Source organism: Squalius cephalus, assembly GCF_949319135.1.
Source record: "Squalius cephalus genome assembly, chromosome: 21".
Lineage (NCBI taxonomy): Eukaryota > Metazoa > Chordata > Actinopteri > Cypriniformes > Leuciscidae > Squalius > Squalius cephalus.
In genome coordinates, this window is record NC_137142.1 from 29,876,039 (window position 1) to 29,901,958 (window position 25,920).

The 25,920-nt window shown below is 37.1% G+C and overlaps 1 protein-coding gene and 1 long non-coding RNA gene across 2 annotated transcripts in view; one reads left to right on the plus strand and one right to left on the minus strand.

Moving 5' to 3' along the window:
* Positions 1-1,144: 1,144 nt before the first annotated feature.
* The window catches only part of LOC307149446 (uncharacterized protein), a 29,854-nt gene continuing 5,078 nt past the window's right edge, over positions 1,145-25,920 (minus strand). Inside the window, exons 2-8 of the mRNA XM_079855793.1 lie at positions 21,965-22,764; positions 14,447-14,611; positions 9,269-9,437; positions 8,510-8,637; positions 7,574-7,695; positions 5,122-5,225; positions 1,145-3,900 (exon numbers count right to left, since the gene is read on the minus strand). Of these exons, the coding sequence (XP_079711919.1) occupies positions 5,132-5,225; positions 7,574-7,695; positions 8,510-8,637; positions 9,269-9,437; positions 14,447-14,611; positions 21,965-22,764 (1,478 nt within the window). The 3' untranslated portion in view covers positions 1,145-3,900; positions 5,122-5,131. The remainder of the gene's footprint in view (positions 3,901-5,121; positions 5,226-7,573; positions 7,696-8,509; positions 8,638-9,268; positions 9,438-14,446; positions 14,612-21,964; positions 22,765-25,920) is intronic.
* Positions 6,566-7,642, plus strand: LOC307149447. The gene is made up of 3 exons (XR_013819563.1): positions 6,566-6,895; positions 7,119-7,248; positions 7,563-7,642. It is a non-coding gene; the product is annotated as an uncharacterized lncRNA (long non-coding RNA).

The window sequence follows — 25,920 nt, forward strand, 5'->3', positions numbered from 1 at the left end:
TGAGAGCTGTCTCACTCCTTCATAGGCTTCTAGGTAATTGAAATCTGCCAGCCCAGAAAAGTTAGTAAAGAAGACAATGTTTAAAATAGTCCAAGTGACTACAGTGGCTCAACCTTAAGTTTATCAAGCGACGAGAATACTTTTTGTGCGCAAAAAACAACAAAAATAACGACTTAATTCAACCATCTCTTCTCTTCCATGTCATTCTCCTAAGCTGTTGATGTAGTGTAACAGCGCAGCACTTCTGGGTTGCACGTCAGAACGTAGGCTCACTATTGGCCGACGCTGGTCATGTGTGTGATGCTGGCCAATAGTGAGCCTACGTTCTGACGTACAACCCAGAAGTGCTGCGCTGTTACACTACGTGAACTCACTCAGAGGCCCACACAGAAGAAAATGAATAGTAAAAAAAAAAAATCTCGTCACTTGATAAACTTAAGGTTGAGCCACTGTAGTCACTTGGACTATTTTAATAATGTCTTTACTAACTTTTCTGGACTGGCAGATATCAATTACCTAGCAGCCTATGGAGGAGTGAGCCAGTTCTCAGATTTCAGCAAAAATATCTTAGTTTGTGTTCCGAAGATGAACGAAAGTCTTACAGGGTTGGAACAACATGAGGGTGAGTAATTACTGACAGAGTTTTCATTTTTGGGTGAACTAACCCTTTAAGTGAGAGAAATCTGAGATTCTTCATACTGAGAGTAATGCTTATATTTGCTGTCATTCTGCCAATGACCTCATGACCTGGATTCTGATGTTTTCTCACCTGATCCTGTAGTCACTGCATATCTTATAGTCTAAATATTGACATTGAAAGGTGTACCTCCCAACATTTTGATCTAAGTCATTATCAAATTTCATTTTTATATTTTGTTAATTTTATTTTGAACTATGACAAAATAGGGGGGAGGGGGATATGAGATGGGTGGAAAAATCATATTTCAGTGTGTTTCGGTTCTCTCACAAATCTTTTGCTATTCACCAAGAAATTGAGTATTCTCTTCGATCTAATTTTATTTTACATCATCATTTCCCTTTTGGGCTTTGTAAGAATCAGAGTGTGTACAGTATATGACTATAAGGTCTATTTTTTAAGTGCAGTACAGTACATCAGTACATGATGAAAGAAATGTAAACCAAATTATGTTATTTAGAAATATCTTATTTATTAAAAAATACATTTGAATAACAATGCAATATGCATAATGAATTATTCTGTCCATTTGGTACACTACAATACACAAGATGAGTACAAATCGCTCGTCATCATATAATCTTTCCCTAACAGACAAAGAATTCTGCCATACATCAGCTCTCATTCATTTTTATACACAGATCAACACCATTACTCAGAACAGTGACTGAAACGATAGGTCAAGCGTACATCAAAAGACAGTACTACATGCTTTAATACACTTTTCTGGCCAGAACAATATCATGTTACAAAAGTTTGATTAGAAAATGTGTTTCATCTTTCACACGGAAGGCTGCAAGTGGTCTGCAAAACAGCTAGACCTTATCTAGACATCAGTATTTTAGTACCTCACTCACCCAGCTGTCAACAAAGACAGTCAAACACTTAATGCTCACTTTCGGAGCTTAACCTAATGTTGTCCAGTATACCTGACTGTTTTCACTGTGGATTAACTTTAGAGTGCAACAGTTGGGTTCTGGAAGTACTCCATTCATTTTCTCCTTTGGGAAATTGATTTTGAATGATAAATTATAAACCCTTTAAGACAGACCTAGTCTAAGCTACGAGTTTGTTAATCCATGGTATTTGCTTCTCCTGAAGCCGTCAGCCCGCATTATTTCATCTTATTTGTAAAATAAGTGTTTAACAGCAGAATTCCTGGTGAAAAACTACATTATTACTCATTGTTGCTATACAGAATATTACACCAGTTGGAGAGTCAAAAAAAGCACACCTCGCCAAAATAGCTTTTTAACTCCACCCACTCTCATGAAGCACTGCGAATGGCATAATCCAGTCAATTCAGATGTACTACATCCGCCATGTTGTTACTGGTAAAGTGCCCATTGAATGCGCACTTCAGAGTGTCGGCGGAAGTAGTACGGTAGGTCATCCGTGGACATTTCGCCTACTGCTTTTCAAAGACTATGTTTCTGACATACAGTACTCTTTTGTCGTAATGTTTTTCGCATACTATAGTAGGGAAGTATTCGATTTTGGACACAGAGAATCACTCTACACTCTCAAAATACTTAAATGTTTGTGTGTGTGTATATATATATATATATATATATACAATAGCGATCATACATACAATATTTTACAATTAATTCAAAATATATAGCTTTTATATATAAAATAAACATTAGTAAATGATTTTTATATTTCTCCATCATTTTTAATTTGATTATGCTGTTCGCAGTGCTTCGTGGGATTGTAGTTCTTTCCCTCACTAAAGCTGTTAAGCACACAGTCTTGTACCTTTTGTCTTTTTGTCCAATTTTCAAAAACTTTTTTGCGTAAAATCAAAGTTTGTAGTGTTGTGATTCAGCTCGTAGCTGATTAGCTTGGTTCATGGCATATAACTCTTTAAGAAAGACAAAATCCCAATGGGAAAAAAATTTGTGGGGGGAAAAAACTCTTCCAGAACCAGCGCCGCTGAAAAAGAGCGTGGGCACTGTTGCACTCTTCATAACTTTTTATTTTCATTATTGCCCCTGAGGTCCACTAATAACTTCAGTAAAGTTTATGACCATTGAACTTTTCCAACTTTTTTTTATTGTATTTTATCTATTTATTTGAGCTATTTTCAAACTTTTTTACATTTTTACTGTCATTATTTCTTCTGTTGTTTATGATTAGCAGCACTTATCTAACTTAAATTAACTTACTATGACTGCGCATAACGTTTTGGGTTTCTGAAATAATTTTTTTAAAGGAGTTCTGATAGTGACAGTATGATTTACAGTATGTAATACTGCTTTAATCCAGCTCGGTTTGGTTAGTTCACTGTATATTGCATTTTATTCAGTTTAATTAACCATTTATGTCTTTGGACTGAAATTTGGCAAGCACATAGGAAGCACTTGTTAATTCATAGTTTAGGATGATATTTCAGGTTCATACTCTGGGCATTGCTTCATTTTGAGGGAGGCGAAAGGCCGCACACATTATATAACATCAGACAGGCGAGCAGCGTACAGAACTGCCATAAGTAATTTACATGTTATCATAAGCCCCATCATCACATTGATATATGTCTGTAGATGGAGGAATTCACGTGGGAGCGCCCCTCTTCCACTCTCATCCACACATACTGTATGATCCATGCATCATGGATACATACATGCATATTTGTTATGTCTGTATATACACACTTACACATGGCAATTCTTATAATTGTGGTACAAAAGAATGTATGTAAATTTATAGCATGCGTGTTCAACATTTGTTATAAATTGGGTGTATTTCAAGTATTTTACAATTAGGACAGTGTCTGGTAAATTGTCCCAGACAGAAATTTACATTAGACTATATTAAGAATTTACTGTAATTCCCTTTTTTGGAAATCGCTTTCTGTAAAGCATCTTTCCACGTTTATATAGTCTTTAATAGTACCTCATTAGCTGACAAATCTAATGAGTGCTTTATAGAAATGTCACGTCACTCAAACAAGCTCCATCAACAGGTTCCATCAACAACTTAACACTTGCATTAACATATACACATCTCACCTAGTATTATATACAGTACACACAATACCAGTATTTTTCTCTCATTACTCAAATCCTGTTCATCTTTTTCTTGTGCATTCTCTCCCATTTTGTTTCTCAGTCTGGAATAACCTGCAAACTGCAAAAACCATCACTTTGTCCTTTTGCTTTTTGGAAAAGCTGCCCCATCACCGGCCATCTGCTCAATGTCTGGTGAGAAAACAAAAGCTGAGAGTTAACATGCTGCTCATTCACTGTGTGCGTGATATCAGTTGTACTGAAACAACACTGCCGAGAGATAGAGCCTTACTGTCCAAACAGTGCTAAAACAACAACTGACCTGGAACACAAACCCTCCTCTGCACTCTGGACAGCACTGGGGACCATGCACTGAACACTTTGTTGTTTCTGTTTTATATTGTTTCTGTTCTGACCTCTATTTCTTCTTCCTCTACTATGGGAGTCCATGCCAGACCATAAATAACTGTATGATGAAAAGTTGTGAAATTTGGTTCACTAATTAAGGCGAATAGTATGAGCAACTTGGTACCAATTCAGACCTTTAGGGTCATTTGTTAACTTTTGTTTTTTTGTTTTTTACAACTACTCAAATTTTGTGACCCAATCATTTAAAAAGTTGAAACTCTCTCCAAGCTGAAAAAAGTAAGAGTGCAATGAAATCAACAGTGCCATTTACAAACAGGAAATTAAGCGATATCTCTGCAACGCTTGATAGAAAACTGCCTCTAATGACTCATTTAAAGGGATAGTTCATCCAAAAATGAAAATTCTGTGATCATTTATGTTATTCCAAACCCATAAGACTTTGTCTTTGAAACACAAATGAAGATATTTTTAATATTTTCTCATTAAACCAGTGAGATTTTTTAAAATGCCATTTATCATATTTGATGTGCTGTATGTGTGCTGATCAGTGTTTATATGTGAATAAAAGCCTAAATTAAATCTGTTCATCATATAAAGCATCATATAAATGTTTTTAAGAAGGCTTGGATTCAACCAAAACCAAACCAAATTCAAAAAATATCTTCATTTGTGTTCTGAAGATGATATTTTGGGTTTGGAATGTCATAAATGATATCTATTTAAATTTTTTGCTCAGCTATTTAAGGTAAAATTATAACATTTGCAATAATTGGCATTAAAATCTTAAATTTTTTTCTGAGGAATGCGATGTACTCAATGTCATTAATGTGCTTGGCCACACAATTTTGCTGCTGGCGTGGCAGCTATATTTTACATTTACATTTATGCATTTCGCAGACACTTTTATCCAAAGCGACTTGCTTCAAGATAAATTTTGTCTATTTACTAGTCATACATGTTATTATTAAATTGTCAGTTTTTGATCTTCATGTTATTGCAAGTTATTGCACTAGGAACTGGCAGATGATGTGTTTTTTGGCCTACCTGATCAATACTACTGTGGCCACTGATAGTCCAGCTTCTGATGGCCCAAAGCAATCATGGAGTTTCTGTTTGTCCTGGGGCGCTCTGCTAACATCACATCTGGGCTGTGGGGAAGATTGAAACCATTTTAGCAATCTAAATCGTATCAAATTCTGACACATTTGCAGTCATTTGGGATTGAATTTGATGTATGCTTTCCTTATCATGGCAAATATTGGGAAACTACTTCAAATATTTTAAATATGTTTTGAATTGCCTCATTAAGTTGGTCTGAACTAATGGAAGACAGTCTGACCCAATTTTTCAAATTGCATTGCACTTATGCAACACACTGAATATTACGAAATGAGAAAAACAAATACTGTCAAAATACAGTAAGCGTATTTATTGTATGAATCACCGGTCCATATGGATATTCCTCAGAAAATATCTACTCTCGGGAGGAGAGTGCGTTTAGCATAGCTCCCATATCTCATCTAGTGAAAAACATGGGGAATTCTCCTACTCCCACCAGCATACCTCCAACCTGACACTGCAGCCCTGGAACTATTCATCTGAGTCTGTGCCAACCTGTGTGTGGGATCACTGCTAGCTTGGAATAAGTTGATATTCAAGATGTCTTTTGTAGAGGAAAAAGACATTTTTAAGGTGTTCGTCCCTAAAACGCTCTTCCTTATGTCACAGATAAAGTGTCTGTTATTAGTTCAGAAAGTGATATAGAGCTGCAATTTGGTCAGCAAACTTGGATCTAGCTTTTAGCCTTGCAGAAAACCAATAAGCACCTTGGTTAACCAATCAGTGTCGCAGTATAAACTGATTTATTAACATTGTGAAAAATGCAGTTATAGATGTACTAACAGCAAGTATAGTGACTGAATCAGGGTTGTTATTTTTAACAAACTATGAAAAGTCATTGTTGATATAAAGCTGAAATTAAACTTAAATAAAAATGAGAAATGTTGCTTTGGCAACTAACTGAAATAAGTTCAAGTTTTAGTAGCCTACTAAAATTAGTAAAACTGAAATAAAAATAGATTAGGCCTAAAGCTAATTAGAAAAATTAAAAACAGAAACAATACCGGTGCACTAATATGTATTAGTTCATGCTTAACTAATGCAAAGATAATCATGAGTTCATGTATGACTCATGAAGGGCTATTCATGGTATCCCGTTGCAGACAGCTGAAAGTTGAAATACATGGCTTCGACCCATTGAGAATTACACAAATTTTCACTATTAGTTAATACTAAATGTTTAAAAGAGAATTAATCTTTGATGACACATTTAATTATTAGCAATTAATATAAGACTTAATCTATTAATCAATCATTAATGAATGGCTTAGTTCTTTGTGAGTCATACATGAACTAGAGGTCATGTGTGCATTAGTTAAGCATGAATTAAAGGTGCAGTAAGTGATTTATAAGAAACGCTGTTGAAAGAGAGAGAGAGAGCAAGAGGGAGATTTGAAGAAAGACTGTAGAAAGAGAGATGGCTGAGAGACATTACAAAAGAGAAAAGGTCAGAGGAATATCACTGGAAAAATAAGTATTCTGATCAGGCAAGAGCTTTAGGACCCGTGTTAATATTAGAAAAGCTTTGCAGCGCTGGAGAGACCTAAGCGGGAAGACCTGAAAACGGACGCCAATGCTGTTTCACAGAACTAAGATATGCTGTTGTTGTAATGTTAGCTGTAGTAACAGGACAGTTTTGAGGGTCATTGTTTGTCTGGAGCTGCTGGTGACTAACTACCAACTCTTACTTGTATTTACTGTATGTTAATTTTTTGTTCATCCTTGTTGTTTGTTCATCATCTTCGCTTTATTTTCCATGAAGCATTATATTGCTGCTTAAATTGCTTTATAGTGTAATCATTAAAACTTAAACTTATCTTTAAATGAGAAAAAAAAAAATCAAAATACTAGAAAAGTATAAAAACCACTCCAATACCTAATCAGTGTTCTGCTCTCTGCTCATTCATACAACGTGGTGCTAGTCACCGACTACCACATGAGCCCAGTGCTGAGGTATTTAAGAGGAGGCAGCATTCAGATGAGATTAGGACGCCCAGCAGTTTACCAGCGTTCGGTTGTGATGAGAGTCTTATCTTGCATCACGGACACATAGTGAGTCACATAACATCAAAAGAGCAGAGCCATTAGTACTACTTGTGTTTGTGATGCAGTTTCCTAGAAGCTACTGTAGTCCAAATGGGAACAACACAATAGGGCAGTGTGCAAAGCTTGAATTAATTTCCATTCTGATTCATTTTTAATATCAAAACTAATTGTCTGTGAAATAATGTTGATCAGGCTTTTAGAAATAATATATATTCTATTTATTTATAAAATAACATTCAATGAGCCTTCAGAGGGAGATCAAATCTGACCATTGTTTTGAGTGCTAATGATCCGAAACTCCTGAATTATTATGAAAACAGGGATGGAGTACCGGTAAAGCTGTGGACATGATCTCTTCAAGGAGCCTGAAGACAGTCCCAGCCTGCTCTGGTTCCTCAGTTTAGTCTTCTTCACCAGTTCCTTCACTCTTCCCCAACTATAGTTCTCACTCAACTACAGACACACAAAGGTACAAAATTATTTTAAACAGTAAAAATTCTATAGTTAAAACCTGTTAATTGGTTAAACGTAAGTTCCTTTATATATGGCGAAAAACTGAAATGGATCTAATGGGAAATTTGATGTAATTTTACACAGTCATATATGTACAGTTTGTAGTAGTGATAAAAGAACAAGTCATTTTGTAATTGACATTCCCAGAATTACCTGTGTGACACTTTACAGTTGATGGTTCTTCTTAGTTTTTTTGTTATCAGTTATATAAATTAGGGTTTTGTTACATCTTGTGTTGTTAAATTATTATTGCATTATAGCCTTTTAGTGTCGTGTGTTACCATGATGGTGTTTTGTGTTTTTGTATATGACCCCATGCACCTTTTATATAATTAGTATTTACTTGTGATTAACTTTGATTCATCATGTGGCTTTTTTTTTTTTTAAGTTCTTTAAAGTTACAAAACAGATTTTAGTACTTTGGAATATTAACATGATTTATCAGTTAATGAAATATACAGTTGTGCTTAACTATCCCTCTTATGTCATAATTTCCACATCCCTGAAGTGGAATGCTTTGTCATCTAAATAATTGTCGCTAATGTGACTAACAGTTTCAACTGGCTCTACTTCCATTCCTGAGCAGCTTCATTTTCATTTTCTGTTGACTAAACTACCGCAATCGAGAGTAATTTAATGAGTAAACCAATGCATGAGACAGAGAGGCTTGACCAAACATAATCCATTTCCCCTGAGTGTTGAAAGATGTGTGTTTGTCAAAGTGATTCAGTGTGTTGAAATTCAACTGCCTCACCCGTCTGTGAGGAGCAGAGAGGACCTCAGCGCTGTCGCTCAGGTACTTGGCTTCTCCCTCTGTGTAGCTTCTTCGATTCAGACCCCTTTTCCAAACGGGAAGAGCAGGTTGACAGCCCATCTCACCATCTGTACAGGAGAAAACATGCTCGTAAATAGTTCTCTCTATGAGAGGAAATGACTATGTACTCTTGTGAATTTGTGATCTATGACTTAACTCTATGTCCTCTGAAGGGTGTGGTGCATATAGATACTGAAACATACATAAGCTCTGTTTTCCCGCCCTCAAAAATTCCCAGAATCCCTGAGATGTGCTTCTTCTCTCTATATGGAATTCCAGAAATTCCACCTATCACTAAAGTGTTCATTTCCCATTTCTCCAGAGACTAATGTTTGGTTGCCCACCCACCTGATGGAACATGAGATGGAAGGAAAGCAACCAGGAAAAACATGACTTTAGTGCTACGTGGACAGCAAGGGTTTATATGTGGGACACTTAGAGGGGGTTATCTAGATAGATAGATAGATAGATAGATAGATAGATAGATAGATAGATAGATAGATAGATAGATAGATAGATAGATAGATAGATCTATCAGTCTGTCTGTCTATCTACATAATCTTCTAGAATATTCAAACTTCAAAACATTTTTGAACTTTCATCCATGGCTTTTTCAAACCAACCATCAGCATTTGTCAATGTAAACACAGATTAATCTTATCCCTGTATGTATGACTCCAGGTGTGTTTACACACTGACCTCTCACGCCTGTCCTGAGGGGGATGCGCGTGACCTCAGGGATTGTGGTCAGGTCAGACAGCGTGCTGCTTGATGCTGTTAGGCTGTAGTGATCACTGTGAAAGTGTCTCTTGAGCTCTTGGAAGGCCAAGCTGGCTGCTCCACAGCTGCAGTGATGTATGAAAAAGTCCTGAAAAAGAGTTTAAATTGAGAATTTGTCTCATACATATAATATTGAGGCCATTTTATTTATTCATTTTGTTAGTCATCTATTTATGAATGCATATGCATACATTGTAAATGTACACATTTGGAAAGCTTTTGTTTTGTATAGATAAAATGCTCCAAAACTAAATTAAAATGTGGTCATTTGGGATAGAAGAGCACTCAAAATAGTTCACTGTATGAAATCTAAATTCAATTTGCTGATGTTCACGCCCATGGGTCAAGGATGATAGCACATACTTGGCCCGTAGATTAGACATCTGGTTTAGATTTATACAAGTGTAAAATTACTGAAGCCCTCAAACACGTCCATTCAACTTGCTCTACAGTTCAAATTCACTCTCAACAGTTAAATCATGAGACAAAATCAAAATGACCCTGATTTTGCTTTTCCTTTGGGAAATGTCTTAATCTGGGTCACTATTTTAAGCATTTTCCTCATGTATCCCACATCATCATTTGCACCACCTCAACAGCTGAAATCTGCTGGTGTCATTTCCACCAATCTTTCTTATAGTTACACATTCTTTTCCAAACCAGATGTGCAGTGTAGTAGATATGACTTACTGTATGCATATTAATACACAATATAAGAACCTATGCTTTTTAGAAAAAAAAGAGTTTGAGTTTTAAGCCTCTGAAATTCACATGACAGTGTTTCGTGTAAGAGATAAGATGTTTCCCAAAATCTGTTTACCCAAGATTGTCCTATTGTTTCCATTACATCTGTATTTGCACGGTAAACGCTTTCTGATTGATGAGGTGAGGATGCCATAGTGGATCCGTTTGCTAAGGATTTTGTTGTTGTTGGCACTGAGAGCAAAGACATGCTGAACACTGATTCCTCTTTAAGTATCAATGCATCATAAAGATCTTTAGATGTATTTGAGAAGAAAGAAAGATAAGCATTGAACATGGACTGAAGATGAAAGAATTCACCTTAAATGTCCCATAAACCAAAATACTAAATCCTTCAACATATCTTTTGATCGGATTGGTCACGGCTGATAGCTGAAGAGATCAACATGTAGGACTAACAAGAGAGTAAAGTGACACTACAATGGTGGTAACTGTATATTGTTTGAGTCCTGAATGCTTTTTATGAGTATATGAAAGCTTCCTGTGTGGGTTTAGGGGTAGGTGGGTAAAACAGCCAGAGAGGAGACTGGCGAGACAGCTTGCTCCATTATAGTGGAGACTGAGGCACGTTTCAGGAGTTCCCCTGCCTTTTGATGTGTGTAACAGCATGTTGCTGCCTGTTGCTTGTTCTCCAAAGACACACACAGCCCAGGGAATCGAAGACCCAGGGAGATCACACCGTGTGGTCCATAAACTATTCATGTGTCACAGTTTTTCTTCTTGGAATTTTAAGGAATTAAGAATTTGACAATAGACATTCAACTGAAAAATTTTTGATTCCTTGACTATTCCACTACTTTTACTACAGAGCATTTCACTGAGTGAACAAGTTGTTTGACTGATTCAAAGAGATATTTCATAAGTTTAAATTGCATCAACCTGGGGCCTTATTTATAAAATGAGCAAAAAAAACATCCTACATTTGATCTTACCATCATTTCTCAAATGTGCTTATGTGTGATTCAGAGAAAAAACCTGCATATGTCTCTTCTAGAAGTGAAATCTATGAATCGCAAATGATCAGTGCACAGCTGAATGGTTTCAGATCTCGTCTTGTAAACGGCCCCTAATTAATGTCATTAACGTATAAAAGAGCACTAGTCAACGTCCAAATACTTTATTTGAGAATGGTGAGCAGCAAGAATTGCTTAGATTTCCAAATACCTGCAGTACTCCGACTCTCTGCCACAAGGAACAGTGTGTATGTCTGCTTAGACCCTGACGTGACACTAAGCACTTTTCCACATCAAAGACCATTTTTATAAATATGAACGTTGCCGTGAATTTTGGCGTACACACACTCAAATCTTCCCCCGATCTCACAGGAAAAAAATTGGTTCGATTCGTGTGAAAATTTATAATTTGTATGAAAAAATTATGAAGCTCCATCCCTAAACCTACCCCTCAGTCTGAGGAGAGCATATCGTACAAATACGTACACATGTGGTTTTTATGGATTAATACGAAGTTGCAACAAATCAAAATAGTCGTGAGACAGTGTTGGATCTTTTTGTCTTTTGACCAGTTGGAACCAGTTCTGAGAAAAATTGATTCCCAAACCTAAAACTAAGGCAAAAATATTTCATGCAAGCAGGCATGCATGGTTTCTGTAAAAAAGAACATTTTTAAAATGTCCTCCTTTCTTTTGCCCCTCTTTCTCTCGTGCTTTCTTTGATGACTTTGAAGAGCAGGCTCCCCACTGAGCTCACTCACTGTGACCATGTAAAGTCTTTTCTGGCCCCAGGGCCCGACCTGACAGAGCCAGTTTAGAGTTGACTCTCTGAAAAACCATGAACAAAACTGTTCTCATCCAGAGGTCAGGAAGACATCTACGCAATATACTGTCACTGCCTTTTAGTCTGTTAGAAAAGGACTAGAGAGAAGAGACTGGGGTGAAGGACTGGCAAAGGGGAAGGTATATTAAATACGTTAGCAAATTTCACTTAGGAATTATAAAAATGGCTTTTATCCTCCATCACGTACAATAATAGAAAAAAGCAAGAACACCAAGTGATATTGAAACCTGCCACAACAATGAAAGTATTCTCTCAACCTATAGCAGTTTCAGTGGCTATTGCACTATGCACACAAGGATTTGTGTATTGTACAGGATTTGATAACGTGATTTACTGATTTTATTTAAAAAAATATAAAAAAATACATAATTAGCTAAATAAATGAATGTCATGAATAAATTTGGGACATTTTCAATTCTTTTCCTTTTAACTATTTCCCTGCCTTTGGCGGAATTTCCCAGCAATCCATATTTTTACTGTTATACGGTAGAAGCATTGCTTATCTGTGGCGGTACTAGGCTTGTTCATGCTTAATGACCCCTCTATAGAAATTAAAAGTTTAAGTAAGCAGAACTGGCAGATTTTTATTTTGTACTTATACATTTTAATGGCTCTTAACTTGAAATAAAAACCAGATAGAACCAGACAGAAACATCTAAATTAGCATAGCAAAATATGAAACACTACTAACTCACCCACTTAACATTAATCTTACACAAAAAACATTATATAACACTTAATTTGAGCATTTACTCTCCCTTACGAGTGTCATGGCAAACCATGCTGGAAAATAGAAATCCCAGCCCAGTTTCAGTTAAATTTAAGTTTGTCTAAATTAAAAGACTCAAGTTCATAAAACTCAAAACAATGGAACAATTCAGATTACTTAAAATATGTCAGTTTTGTGAACTCAAAACAAAAATAAATTTCTAAATACTCATAAAAGTTAATTTGATTGAACTAATTTTTTAATGTAGGTTTACCTTATTCAAGCCAATTAATTATTTTGAGCATTTGAGCATGTCACTTTCATTAAAAGTAAAAAAGTCATTACATTTTTTTTTTTTTTAACTAACTCGATCATCAAACATTAAAACACATATTGATCAAAACTGCCTAACGTTACCGTATGAAATGTTTGTACGTTTTTTTTTGGGGGGGGGGGGGGGGGGTGTTAAAGCAAAGCCTCTGTTCTTTCTTTTGATTTATTGCATGTTCAGATTTTCATAAAACAAAATATTCTGGGGGTCTCAAACGTTTTTTTTACAAATGTTGTGCGGGGAAAGAGTTAGTTTATCCCATTACTGGGGGTTGCGCCCAGCTTTCTAACTTGCATCCGCATTCAACAAAGACAAGCTCCCTTCCTGGTCTCAATATTTTGGAGTTATGTTACTAATTCAGGAGAGGTACAAATCCAAAGGGAAAAACAAAGGCCGACATGTTAGAAAAACATCCATAACGTTATACAAAACGTTGTAAAAGTGCTGTTTTTCCTGTGGCTTTTGGCTGATAACATTCAAGCCAGGTGCACATGTTCTTGTTCAAGCACGTTTGCTGAGTTTTTATAGGTTCCACATTGTTAACTTAATTGAATCTGAACAGCTTTATGATTTACTAGAATTCATTCACATGTTGGCATTTTGCAGTAAATAACTGCTAAATGATATAAGGTAACACTTTAGTGTCGGGTCCAGTTCTCACTATTAACTAGTTGCTTATTAGCATGCATATTACTAAGATAGTGGCTGTTTAGTACTTATAAAGCACATATTAATGCCTTATTCTGCATGACCATATTCTACATCCATAATCCTACCCAATACCTAAAACTTAACAACTACCTTACTAACTATTAATAAGCAGTAAAGAATTTATTGAGGTAAAAGTCATAGTTAATAATTGGTTAATAGTGATAATTGGACCCTAATCTAAAGTGTGACCTGACATAAACCTTTCTGTTTACCATTTTTTTAACCATATTTTGTTTAGCAAATTAATTTTTGTTAGGTATAAATCAATACTCATCTGCTTTTCAGGCTTTTCATCAAACAAAACGCATTGCATGACTGAGAGAGCTTCTTTCAATGACCCACTAAACAAAGACACAGGAAAAGACTTTCGTCCTGAATAATGTCAACATGGGACGCATAAAAACAAATGAAATCCATGTGAGGGGACATCAGGTCCTTTGAAACGAATACCCCATCTGTGTGCGGGTCGAAAAGGGCTGAACCCAGCAGCTCTGTTTATTAAATACACTTTTATCCGTCATGACTGAAAACCCCTAAACCCCACTCAAAAGAGCTGGATTTACATTGACGCAGTATGAATCAATAATCCTTTGCCCCAGGCATCAATATGGGGCTTTGACCCGCAACAAATTGTAATTCCAAGACGTCATCTTTCAAACCCAGACCTACAGCAATGTCTTTAACCAGTTTCAAATTGAGAAGTATGATGTGTTTTCAAAACTTTATCTACACTTTTTTTATTCTCTGGGCCAAGCTTATAAAGATGAACACTGGCAGGCGATTGATACCTCTTTAGTCTTGATTACTCGGCCATCCTTCTGCAGGCCACAGATCTGTTTCTGTAGTCTGAGGTTGTGTTCCTGTAGCTGACCGATCTTCTCTATAAGTTGGCAGATGTGCTCTAGGTACCCCAGTCCTGAACCCAGTGGGTTGGACTGATTGGCCTGGTTCACCTGGTTGTCAAGACAGAGACAGAGAGAAAAATCATTACGGTTAACTACTCATTTTATTTCACTTTTCATAAAAAAATGTAAAAATGGGGGCTGTAAACATATTCACGCTGGCTGGGAGAGGGACTGTTCCCTTAGGTAAGGACCCCCCACTCCTCTCTGGACAATAGGTAGGCTCTAAATAAGGGGATTACCCGCAATGTTTATGTACACTATAGGGGGTTAAGCAACTTTTGTTAAATAAGTCAACAAGAACAGTGTGAACTGTATCCTATTGTTTGAAAGCCAATGGCTCATTTGATGGGCTAATGAGCACAGAGCAAAGCACAGTAACTGATAAAGATCATTCCAGGTGTTCAGGTGAACCAGAGGGTCTTAAAGGGATAGTTCACTTTGAAATTAAATTTTGGTATGTTTTAGCTTACCTCAAGGGCATCCAAGATGTAGGTGTCTTTGTAGTTTCAATTTTGATATTTTTAGGTCAAACCGTTCTTGTCTGTCAGTCATATAATTCAGGTCTATGGTCACTATCTCAAAGAGCATGCACAGAGTCCAAATTAAAACAATTCCACATCGTCCAAATTAAACAATTCCCCATCGTAAGTACACATTGATGGCCTAAGACACGAAATGAGCGGTTTGTGTGAGAAAACGAACAGTATTTATATCGTTTTTACCTTTTGTACACAGCCACGTCCAAGTGATCTGAGGGCGCGCGCGCTTCCTAGTGTGTGATGTGTACGCAGACTGGTGAATAGATATATACATTAGATGTCGCCTTGGCTACGGCAGTTCATTGGAACGAATGCCGTAGCCAAGGCGACATCTAGTGTATTTCTAGTGCAATTCCCATCTAGTGGGAATTGTTTTAATTTGGACTCTGTGCATGCTCTTTGAGATAGTGACCATAGACCTGCATTATATGACTGACAGACAAGAACGGTTTGACCTAAACATATCAAAATTGAAACTACTGCGGAAAAAAAGGCACCTACATCTTGGATGCCCTTGAGGTAAGCTAAAACATACCAAAATTTAATTTCAAAGTGAACTATCCCTTTAAACTGATGACGTAAGCACCATGATCTCCACCCATTATTTAACACTAAAAGTATTTTTACTATCTCAATGGAATCATTAATAGGATGTATCACAGCTCTGGAAACACTTTTAGATGAACAAGATGGTCTAAAATAGAGTTTGCCAACTAGTCCGCTGCATTTCATTAAACAAATTGACATATTCCTGGAGACCAGCTATCATTAGACAACTGTACATCATTCATTTTTTTAACCAATACTGACACTAGCTATGTTTCCATCCACTTATTTTATGTGCATTTTGGGATATCGCTTAAAAACTGCTGGATGGAAACGCCAAGATGTGCATAAATTCTAAAAATGTGCGTAAAGAGCACATGAGCTCGTTTGAGTCGGAACATGAGCATAAACTACAATGGAAATTCATTTACCAAATAAATTCCTCGATGCGCATCAAAAAAAATCATGTGATTTTGCGAGATGGGACGGCATATCCGGACTAACCAGCGGACCGATCTTTTTGCACCACATGTTGTTCTGAAATGCCTGAGCAAAGTCTTTCGTCAAAGTGGCTCGGTATAATTACCCCCCAGAACCCTTACAAGACTGGGTTCCCAAACAGCAGCATCTGCCTCCAATAGCAAGATATCACTTTACTGAGTTTCATCTGGACACTCTGAGATGCAAGAAATATATACGAAAATTATTATATACAGTGGCTTCTCCTATTTTTCTTAGTGATATTTAGCACCAGTTTATCAGGAAGTGACGATTTTGTTCTCTTCGACTCACTGGATGGAAACAGTGCTTCATTTGCAAATGTTTTATGCGATATTCCAATTTGTGGATGGAAACATAATTCACAACTTTGGGTGGAAACATACTGCTGCATAATGAAATGGCTTTATGAAAAAAAATCCAAGTCTCAAGTGTTTGGACCCCACACAACTGAAAGCTTGAATTTTCTTTTGCTTTTGCAACTGAAGGTAACTAGTTTAAATGTGTGATTTATCATTAGGAAACGTGTTAGATCCGGTTCCTATTGTTTATTTGTTGACTCATCCTTCCATTTTTGCTTGTAGCTGCAGATGCTCACGGTTTTCAAAAAAATTCAAAGGAAATTTTGAACAAATATTTATACAATCATCAACATTCCAAAAAGTGTCCCAACAAAAGCAGGATGTGAGTTCAGGTCTCGGGCTTTTCCACCCCGAAAGCTTTTCCGTGCCACTTGCGTCCAATCCAGTCCCAAAGCCCAGCATTAATGGAAACACAGGGGCTAAACAATAGAGGACATGACGGAGATATGAAATACTAGGAGCTGACATCACTCGTTTCCTCAGAAAGAGTGTGAGATCCTCGACAGGTCACGCTTCTGCTCCCTTGAACATGAACTTTTCTCATGCTTCTCTTGTAACACTGCACTATCACACTTCCATATTTGATTTAGATGGATCATATAAGACATTTCTTATCTCATTTGATGTCCACTTATACTCTGTAACTTTTTTGACACCAAAAATTATACAAGACCTTGTTAAAGTAAACAAAACTTAAAGTTAAAGTGTCTCTTTGAGGCTCTTTCAGGCTTGGACTTCAACAATAACTACAGTCTTTCTCTACACATTTGTAGACAGGTGGCTCACAACCAGGTGCTCTCTCATAAAGCAGCAGCCAGCACTGATGCTTGATGTGGGGTGGCCAAAGGAAAGTAATTGTTCCAGGCCTTTATGACTGCAGAAACATGACAGATCTTATCTGCTTCCCCTTGCCCAGGATCCCTAGTGACCCAGGAGAAGGGAAGACACAAATGTTTGGGAAAGCACCACTCCCTTTCTCCCCCTGATTCTCTTCTCATTGTGAAGGATCTGCGTTTCTCACGTGCGTTTCTGCACAGACCCTGAAACAAAGCGGGGAATGTTTTCATATACACAAAAAAAAAAAACATGGAGATGGTTTTCTATAAAGCTGTTAACACTTAAGCTTGACGTTGTGGTTATTGATGGTTTAGCTCTTTCTGCTGTGAGGATGTGGTTTTTAAACCGTACACTGAAGATCAAAACAAACTGGGGAAAACAATTGTGCATATGCCTCTGGGTTGGATTGCAAAAACAATATTTTTCTAATTACATAAGCTCTGTATATGAGGGAAGATATTATAAACCCATTCAGGCGTGTCTGAGAAAATAATCCTTTTTTATTTGAAATATTTCACTGGGTCTGTTTTAAAGCAATACTAAATATGACACAACTGGAGAGGAATGAGGAACCAGATGTGTATTCAGAGATATAGGAAAAGGTATATGGATTTTTATGGTGGTATCCAAGAACATTGAAAACAATGGTGAGTTCAACATATAGATATAGAAGCTGATTAGATGAGATTTAGAGAGAACAAAAATTGTCACTTCCTGGGAAATTGGCGCAAAACATCTGTAACAAAAATGGAAGTTCCTGGAATCGGGGAAGAAATACTGGCTCTTTTATCCTAAATCATAAATGCGCAGACGAAGCGCAATAAACGCTGTCATTTTATCTTGAGTTCAGATGCTGGTGTTTGGGAACGTGATGTGAGACGCTTCTGAGAGGGAATTAAAATGCATCATTCAGATGACAGACTTTGGCTCAGGCATCTCAGAATGATCAAACCAACATTTGAGATGCTGTGCGATGCGTTTGGTTCAATGCGATGCGGTGCTTCCACTGGTTAGTCCAGTTATCCAATCACATCCTCTGTTGACTCTGGCAAAGTCACATGAGTTTTTTGTTGCGCATCGAGGGATTTATTCGGTAAATGTGTTTCCATCATAGTTTGTGTGCATGTTTTCTTATTGGATAAAAATCAATAGAGCGCGTTCGTTTTTTATGTGCATTTTTAGAATTTATGCACATCTTGGCATTTCCATTCAGTGTTTTATTTTACGCAATATCCCAAAATGTGCATAAAAATAGGTGGATGGAAACAGCTGTTGTAAAACTACAGAACGCATAATTCCTCTAGAGTCAGACGATTACTCCAGGTTCACTTGTTTTTTTCTAAAGATTAATTTACAGCCCATCACAACCCAATACTGTGACCTCAGGTGATACTGTTAAATCCTGAGGGAGATACATGGTGCTTGTGTTCTTCTTGAAGTTAGCACTATATTTTCATTTATTGTACTGGCGGTTATGAGCCTTAAACAAAGCTGAGAACTAATATTGTTGGCTGATATGATCTCTCACAAAACAAGCTTTGTGTATTTATCCAAAGACGTCCTGCTAGATGTGTTGATATATCCTGTGTTTTTCTGTGTATCTGAAAACCATTGAAAATCCTTTAAGTGTCACGACCTGTTACGTCACATTCCGGAGTGTCAGCCAAAAGTTTGAGGCTAGATGTCGCACACACAGCGCCGGTCTCCACGCTTCATCTATCATTAGATTAAAGCCTAACACTCGCATTATGGAAATGTTGGCGTTATGACTGTGTTTATGTGCTACAGCTGAGGAATTCAACTCCTCAGCTGTAGCTGTCCTGGGGGTGGCTGAGGAGCTCCAGAAGGGCAACAGCAATTACGCTGTCTTCATTCCTCCCTGATACCATATTTCGCTCTGCTCCACACATCCGTCAACCGAGACTGAAAAATGCTTTTAATGTCCCATTATACCACATACAGAGAGACTAACATATTCAAGCTAGCTGGCAACCAGCCGAACACATGCATTTGATTAACATATAAGAGTCTAAATCTCTTTTACGTGTTTTATAATTCCCAATGCCATCTTTAAATATTGCGAATTAGCCTTTCTACAAGCTGGTCCATATCTGATTGCTCAGGGTCACACATAATTTGAGCTCACAGGACTCCACAGAACTGGAAGTTGTACATCATCTGCCCCCTGTGCATTCATTTCTGAAATATTTTGGCTAATTTGATTATGCTTTCATCTTTTGGTAATAAATTACAAGGAGTTTTGAGTTATGGCTGCATAAAGGGTTTATTAAGTGCAACTGTGACATGTTTTATGTCACATATGGGGGGTTTGGAATGCTGAAACACTAAGAAATTTTTCAAAACACCTTCTGTGTTTCACAAAAGACACGGTCATACAGGTTTGGAATGACAATGAGGGTGATTAAACGATTTATTTTTATTTTTGTGTAAAATATCCCTTTAAAAGCGTAAACTGTTTGCTCAATTTCCCCCTAAATAAGTGCAGAAAAGATGATATAATATAAGTAAACAATCAGTCTATTGTGATTGGCATACACCTGCTGTACAGTTAAATCTTCACTGTAGCTCTGTGTCCTTCCTACCCTCATAAGTTGGGAACAAATCAGATTAGAAACGAGGAGGAGGGAGGCCCTTTGAAGTCGCCATGTTTGAAGCGGATGGGAAAAAAGCTCATAGTCCCTTTTCAATATCCTCTTCCTCAGGCCACAGAGCTCCATTTAACAGGCAAGGGAATTAGCTTATTAGCTGTGGTGACAGGTGATGATGAGGACCGAGTTTACCGCCCTGGCTACCTGTCATCGCAGCTCCCATAAAGTCGACCATTCGTCAAAAAAAAAAAGTCCAGTCACTGGCCACCAAAAGACCTAGGAGCTATCAAAGAGGCATTATTTGGATAAATATGTGAGTAATTTGAGCTATTTGACACCTGTTTGATGCATCCAGGGAGGCTTGGACGAGCATGGTGGACTGAGGGAAACAGTCCAAATGAGAGGCATTGCATTGGCTGTTGCAGCTGTAATCGACTCAGCCATCTGCATGCTCTCTCAACACAGATGAACAGGTGCTGTGTGATGTGGCGGCCACGTTAAAGGGGAGAGATCTGTACAGCACACCCCGCAGAACATCCTCTCAGCTCCCAAAACTGTACTCCAGCACACATCTCAGGCCCTGTTTACACCTGCTATTAAGATGCGATTTGGTCGATCGGATCAAAAGTAGATGAGGGAGGCACACTGGCCACTGGCATTTTAATACGTCTCTTTTGTCCACTTTAAACAACTTCTGTCCTGATTTCTTCGAAGGGAGGGTTTATAGGCCTTTCGATCTAATGGACAAAATAAGCTCACGCAATTTACAAATGAACGTGACCATTGACTACGGAAAAACACACGGAGAGCATCAGCTTTCTGCTCTGGAAGCCGCAAGACCACGCCGAACACTGAGTGCGTGTTAGAAATCAGGAATGGTGAGAGAACATTGTGCTTGGTACATTTTTTGTCTTCAAACCAAACTTGGGTCTCCAGCCGGCAAAGTTTAAAATCCCGTCTGGTTAGTGCGCTTCCCATAATGTTTACGCATCAAGTCCGTAGGCAGAGAGTTTGTCGGTCTTTTGTGGCTGTTCGAACACATTCGACCACATAAATGTCTACTATATGGAAGCAATCCGGTTGAATGCGTTTTCGACTACCTGGAAGTGGTCGGAAGTGGACAAGCTCACAACGTTTTAGACCCAGTTGGAAGCGAGCTGAGGTGTGCTCATTTATGTGTGCTATATTTTCATTTGGTGGGGAAAATTTTTTACAAATCAGCAGAAATGCTAAAAGAAGCCATTTCTTTTGAAAGAAAAAAAATTATACGGAAACACTGCTGACAGGAAGGCTTTTATCCTGTTTTCCTTTTTGGTCATAGCATGCACACTCAGTGATGAGCTGATGACGTCAAGCTGCGGAAAGACCGTCATTACGGCTAATGAGAAAGGATATGTGTGTGCTTCTAAACTGTAAACAGAAGCTATTCATTTTACCAAGTTCACAATGAACATTTCACTGACACTCTTCATCTCTCAAACAGCTTAATTTCACATTCTGCACTTGCATCTTACATTTTAAGAACAAAATTCAAAACTGTTTTCAGTTCACATAATGTCAATGAAGTGCTTAACTTCTGGATGCAATTAGAATTATATTATGTTGTGTTTAGCAGTGGTAAACGATCGTTGTGAACTTGATTGGCAGGAAGAGCATTTCACTCTGATTTTCACTGGGGTATGAAACAACTTAATTTCAAAGACATTATTTAGACTGCGGATCTCTTAATCACACTGCAAAAAAATCTTAATCAGTGTTTTTGCCTTGTTTTCCAGTCAAATAGGTAAACACCATTTCAGATGTTTACTTCTATTTGATAGACATTTCTACATATCTGTAACTGTTTTTACAGTACACGCCTTTGTTTTTGATTTTCATTAAAAATACCTTATCTTTAGAAAAGACTAATAAAAAAACATAATTCTCCCATAATTGCTGTATAATTCATAGCAGTAAGGTAAAAAAGAGCATAATGTTCTTGTTTAAATCACATTTAAATGCTTGCTATACCTCACTTAGCCTGCAGCACTCTTCCATGTACTCATCCAAGCTGTTGCTGGTTGTGCTTTTCCTCAAAGGCTGTTGCTGAAATTCAGGTCCTGTTTCACCATCGTAAGCTTCAATAGAACACTGGTTCCTTGACATCGTGTCCTCAGCCATTGCAGTGCCTGTTATTTCCACCTGTGCTGATATGATTTCAATTTCATCTTCACAGTTCTCCATGGTATTCCTCAGGGTTCTGTCCTCGGACCTCTCTGAATCTGCTATCAGGTCTATTAAATCATCATCAGCAGCATTCTCATCCTCTCTTCTGTCTCCCAGAATGGTAAGAGTATCTTGTTCAGCACATTTACAAGATATTTGTTCAGTTTCCAAAAAGACTGAACTGTCTTCAAGAGGATTGTCAGCAGGTACATGAGAGTTCAGGTTGCCAGAGTCACATGAAGACCCTCTACTGTGGACCACAAAGCTTTGCTCTGAACCAGTTGGGGTGGATGGGGAAGTTGCTCCACTAGTCATCTCTACCCCAGAGTCCTCAGATTCAAATTTATATAATCTTTGAAGCTCAGAATCAGCAAAAATCGAAGATAGATAGTCTGTTTTTGATTCAGTCACAGTTGTATCAGGAGCAGCACTATGGATGGAGATCACCTCATCAGCCTGGAGAGGCTCTCTGTTATCCTGCTCAGACATTGAAATGGAGATGGTTGAAATGGAATCCTCAACATTTAGTAGTTTCTCAGGGAAGTTGTTGAGGAGCTTCATTTTTGTTAGTACAACTTCATTCTCTAAAACAATATCCCCTTTACCTGCAAAACAAATAAAAACATTTTAATAATTTTGTACTTTCACAATATTAAAATCATAAAATACCATCAATTCATAAAATCCCGTAATCATTATCCCTATTAAAGTTATTTTGAAATTTTGTAATGCGCAACTAGTACCACCAGATGGAAATGCAAAAATTATGATTATTTTCAAACTGGTTTCCAGAAGACTCCCCCTGTCTACCAAACAGATTGCCCCAACCAAACTCACTCCATTGGCTGGACAACATGCTCAAACAAACAGCAATATTTCAATATCACCACAGAGCCATAATGTTTACACTTCTCAGGGAAACCAACTACTATCTTCTGGACTTATATCTGTCTCTAAACATTAAATTGGGATAGGGGAAAATATTTCAAATTGCACCAAAAAAAAAAAAAAACACTTTAGCAGCTTTAAAGCATTGTATTAGAAAAATTCTCACTTGTGTAGAGACAGTAGTAAAGCTAAATTTCACTGCATACTTCAGCTCACAAAAGAATTTGTATGCAGACATGCTTTCCTATGCAGAAAGAAGAGAGCTTATCTCACTATAAAGCATTCTTTAGCGTCAGTTTTCTACAAAGAGCCATATAGTTCTGTCCTGTTCTAATCTCTGATCTGTGCATTAGCTTCATGATGAGGCTCATCTCTTTCATAGTATTAGAAATCTAATACATTTCAGGTGTCATTCATATAATTTCTTCATCTCACTGTTTCCATAATAAAAGTCTGTGCTTGCATCTTCAACTGAAAAAAGTGGAGGACTTTTAAATGCACTTGTCAGTCGAGATAAATATATATATATATATATATATATATATATATATATATATATATATATATATATATATATATATATATATATATTGATACTTTGCAGTCACGTGATGTCTGGCGGGCAACAAACGCGGTTAGTGCATCCAATCGCACAACAACTATCTGGCATGTCGTGTACACCTCAAAACACCAACTTTTATATTAAAACTGGCAACGTCCTGGCAAGATCCTTGATTAGTTTACTGGTTTTCGTTGCTAGAGAATGACGTTCTTGCCCGCCAGCCAGTACAACTGACGTCACGTGCAAAGTATCAATATATATAGCACAGTTCTCTTTTAGTTTTTTATTTTATTTGTTGTCTCTTGTTTTGTTTTGCTTTTATCTTGATTGTCAGGAAGAGGTGTGACGAGAGGCTCTCAGTGGAGTGGAAATGAATGGTTAATTAGATGATTCACAGGATATTCATTCTGAATATTTTTAGAAGGAAATGCTTCACTAATTTACATACTGTGAGGAAATTGGCTTTTAAACAGCTTTTAGCCTTGACCTCAAAGATTGACATACTCTTCACACCGATACAATGTTAGGTTAGAAATCATATGGTAGGCTAAATTATTTCATGAGGCCTTGAAAAAGATAACAATAATAGCCACTTTAGCCATTCCCAGCTCAATAGTGTTTTTTTGTGTCAATTTTAATAATAAGCACTCCCATGCGTTCTAAGATAAAATAATTTATTATCTTTTTTTTTTCAGATTGGATAGTAACTGTGAAAACACTGATAGTGTTTCAATTACGTGAGGTCATACCACCTTTGCTTCTGCTCCAGGTTTTTTCCCATTCAAATCAGTGCCTGTGTTTTTACAGTCCTTTCTCATTCACCCATGTGTGTACACAACACCTGGACTCCAGTAATTCCTGTGTAAAATCAACTACAAACAGACTTCGTTGTTCAATTTTATCTAATCTAAATGAAAAAAAAAAAAATATATATATATATATATCTTACCACATAAAATTTCTCGTACCAAAAATTGTTTTTGCATGTGTATGATACGCACTTTATGGTGTGTAATATGCACACACTACACACCCCTAATCCTAATGGGTTTACAATGCCTATCGTTTGCACGCAAAAACTATTTTTGGTGTATGAATGGCACGAGAAATAAAATTTGTGCTATATACGCACTTTCATGAGATTGTGTTGAACAAACAGGTCTCGTTTCATATTACTCTAATCCTTTTTTTGCTAACTAGGTTGAATTCAAGTTTAATGTGTCTGTCCATGATGAGTACAAGAAGACACTATAATATCTGAAGAAACATCCAAATACAGTAGCATTTTAGTCTAATCAGAGTTTACAGTAGTGGGCTACTCTGCACCATGCCATACAAATATGAAACATAAGAGACTGAAAAAAACTTTATATTGTCCGATAATTACCTACAAGCAGTCCCAACATGAAACCCAAGCATACAGTAATTGGAGTTCTCTATGTGAGGCCCTGAATAATATTTTAGCTAATTTACTTCTACAGGTCAATTAGACCGACCCATTGGGTCAGTCTTTCATACACCCGTGCTCTCCAGCTGAGACTACAGAACTGCTGATGGTGGGACATTTTTGATGCCACTCAGTAGGGGCAAGTAGTCAGCATCTAAATCCCCCTCGGTTTTCAATTAACATCGCTCAGACGTGGCCGCTTGTAAAGAGAGATCAAAAAGCCCTCGCTAGCCCCTGGCAGCCAGGAATGTAAGTAATGCTAAGGTCCTTCATTCTGCAGAGTATAATGCATTGAAAATAAAAACAGGTCAATGATAGTGTTGGCGGGAATCAAACCCCACATATTTCTGGTCCTTATCACTCCGGAGGCTGCAAAAATCTGATGGGGGATTATTTCAGGAGTGAAAGGCAGGTACAACACTATAGGAATATCGACACATCATTTTGCAGACAGTCTTTGTCAGTCTTCTTTGGAAGCCACATAAGACAAAATACTGCTTAGTCCATCATGATACTTTGTTATAATTGTGTGCTTAAAATGTAAATGATGGCATAAAAAGTCTAAACTATGAGATAATAAGTCATAATTTTGAGATAAAAAGTTTAAATTACGACATACTCTCATATTTGAGATAAAAGATAAAATTATGACATAAAAGTCAAACTTCTTACATACTAAGTCAAAATTATAAATGAGATACTGAGTTATAATTATAGATAAGAGATAAAAGTTAAAATTATAACTATAACATAAGTCAAAATTTAGATAAAACATCATAATTTTTACATAAATGAAAACTCTTTTCATGTAATGACTTTTTTCTCAATTTTCACTGTCCTAATTTTGACTTTTTATCTCACAAA